Source organism: Rhagoletis pomonella, unplaced genomic scaffold, assembly GCF_013731165.1.
Source record: "Rhagoletis pomonella isolate Grant_MI unplaced genomic scaffold, Rhpom_1.0 Rhpom_scaffold_14650, whole genome shotgun sequence".
NCBI lineage: Eukaryota > Metazoa > Arthropoda > Insecta > Diptera > Tephritidae > Rhagoletis > Rhagoletis pomonella.
In genome coordinates this window covers 1,456-3,857 of record NW_023473174.1, presented here as the reverse complement: position 1 = coordinate 3,857, position 2,402 = coordinate 1,456, and the positions used below count along the sequence as shown (strand labels likewise).

The 2,402-nt window shown below is 42.0% G+C and overlaps 1 protein-coding gene across 1 annotated transcript; it reads left to right on the top strand.

The window, feature by feature from the left end:
• Positions 1-449: 449 nt before the first annotated feature.
• Positions 450-956, top strand: LOC118757132 (ER membrane protein complex subunit 10-like; the record flags this gene model as incomplete). Its single annotated transcript, XM_036491871.1, is given in 3 exon segments — positions 450-491; positions 544-705; positions 760-956. Coding segments are annotated over 3 exon segments (401 nt in total), but the record flags the coding sequence as incomplete, so codon positions are not given.
• Positions 957-2,402: the final 1,446 nt, after the last annotated feature.

The window sequence follows — 2,402 nt, the reverse complement described above, 5'->3', positions numbered from 1 at the left end:
GAACTTGACGACAACGACTGAGATACCAACCGATCTGGGCGGGGTTGCTGTAGCCGCTACAACAACAACAACAACAAAATGCCAAAACCTAGTTCGCCTCTTGTTTTCACCAGCGGTGAGGTAAGGGTAGCCATCGGGAAGGCGAAAACCTCCAATGCCATTGGACCCGACGGAATATGCATGTTAATGCTGAAAAATTTGGGTCCTGCGGGAGTAGCGTACCTAACGGAGGTCCTCAACCTGTCTATGGCCACTCTCATCATTCCAGACATCTGGTAAAGGGGGGGGGGGAGAGTGGTCCCACTGCTCAAACCGGGGAAACCAGCCAACAAAGGAGAGTCTTATCGCCCGATAACTCTCCCTTCCCCGGTAGCGAAGACACTCGAGGCCCTGCTGCTCCCGTACTTTACGAAACACCTGACCCCAGCGAAGCATCAAAATGTAAATTTTTTTATATTGTGGCCCTCTTATTCCATTTAAAATCCTCCTTGGTATTATAACCTAACATTAGCCTAATATTTGCTAAACTAGGGTTTTTTTCAGTGTTATGATAATTGGATTAACATCGAATTAAGCCATACCGTTGATTTGGAAAATCTGAACGTTTTTAGCTATAGAGGAAATGTTACTATTGCAAATTGGGATATTGGGTTAGCTAAAATCTCTCAGGAACCTCTCACTGATCATCAACGATCGAACCTTAGGGTGAGTTACTGGAATTACGTGTGTAGGGAGTTTAAAGATAATATTTGGTCTTAGGGTTTAGCAGAAAAACACCGCTTGTACAGACTAAAAGCAGAGGTCGCCTATGCTAACGGAAAACGAAAAATCTTCTTAAGTGCGTCGAGAGCATGCAATCTTATTGGAGCCAATTTAAACGATGCGCTGTCTGTTTTTGTGGACAACAGTGGCTATGTGAATGCTGTTACGCTATTAACAATCGCTTCCGATAATTGGTAATGTTTTATTAGACATACATATGTACATTAAACGCACGGCAACCATACTTTGAGAGCTGAATACGGGACACAAAATAATTTTGCAAATTTTTTCTACAACAGTTTACAGATTCTAAAGCCGGAAAATGTTTAGTAGCGCTCACATCGTTTTTGCGGGGGCCCGGAGGGGCAGGGGCAGGGCCCCCTAAACTCACCCCACCAGAAAGGGGACAGTCCCCGTTTTCTAAAAAGGCGTAACTTGGGCTCGTACCACAAGCCCCTAGGGAACCGTTTGAAATAGGGGGAAGAACGGAATTTTCTTAGGCAAACTGAGCAGTTTGAAGTGGAATATGACCCAACTAACAGAAACCGTGGGATTTTTTAATAAAAGAAATTATGCCAAATTAGATATCGGGTGATTTTGAATAAAGAATAAAATAGTTAGTTAAAAATAGAAAAAACAAGTTTTTATAAAAAAAAAATGTTCTTTTTAAGAATGTATGGCCGCACTTAGGGATTATAACCGTCAGGCAGTAGAATTCTCCATTCTGTGTTGCCAAAGAAGGGGGGCTGAACACCTTTTGCAGAGAATATCTTTCTGCGTAGGCGGCCTTCGGCCGCTCTTAGGGATTATAACTCAGGCAGTAGAATTCTCGGATACTGTTTAGTAAGTGGCCCACCTATTTCGGGGTATTGCGTCCAAAGGGGTGACCCGATCCAAAAAAAAATTGCACACACTTGTAGTCAAGGGTCTACACCATGATACAAATATTTAAAGGTGAAGGGGGAGAGGTGTGGCCACAGACCCCTAGGAAACCGTTTGAAAATGGGCGAAACACGGCATTTACCGAAGGAAATTGAGCAGTTTGAAGTGGAATATGTATAACCCCACTAACAGAATCTGTGGGGTTGTGGGGCCTTCGGCCGCACTTAGGGATTATAACCCTCACAAAGTAGAATTCTCTTTCTGTTTTGCGAAGGAGCTGAACACCTTTTGCAGAGAACACTTATCTTCACTTCTTATCCGCCATTGCTCCCATTTGACGTAAACTGTGCTTTTGACGTTTTCTTTTAAATTCAAGCTACCATATTCTTTGAAGAAACTAAAAAGTGTTTTTTTACTTCAAAAATATTATTTCAAAAATTATTTCATAGAATATATTTTGAGCATCATTTTATAGCGAGCTTTTAGCGGTTTATTTCTAAATTTAATTATAAAACGGAAGGCAAGTAAAATACTCCTATTACATTGCGTGTAGCACATAGATTCTCTATTTGTTTATGCAATCATTTTCATCATTATTTAGTACGCTTAGCTGCATATTTCGGGATGGCCACGTGCATGGTAACTTCACCAAGGTGTTTGCTTGTTCCAACCACTTTTCGGCTGAAAATTTTTAACCTCGGGACGGATGTGCCCAATCTAAGCGAAACGCTGCACCAGCATTCATTCCCACGACAGCG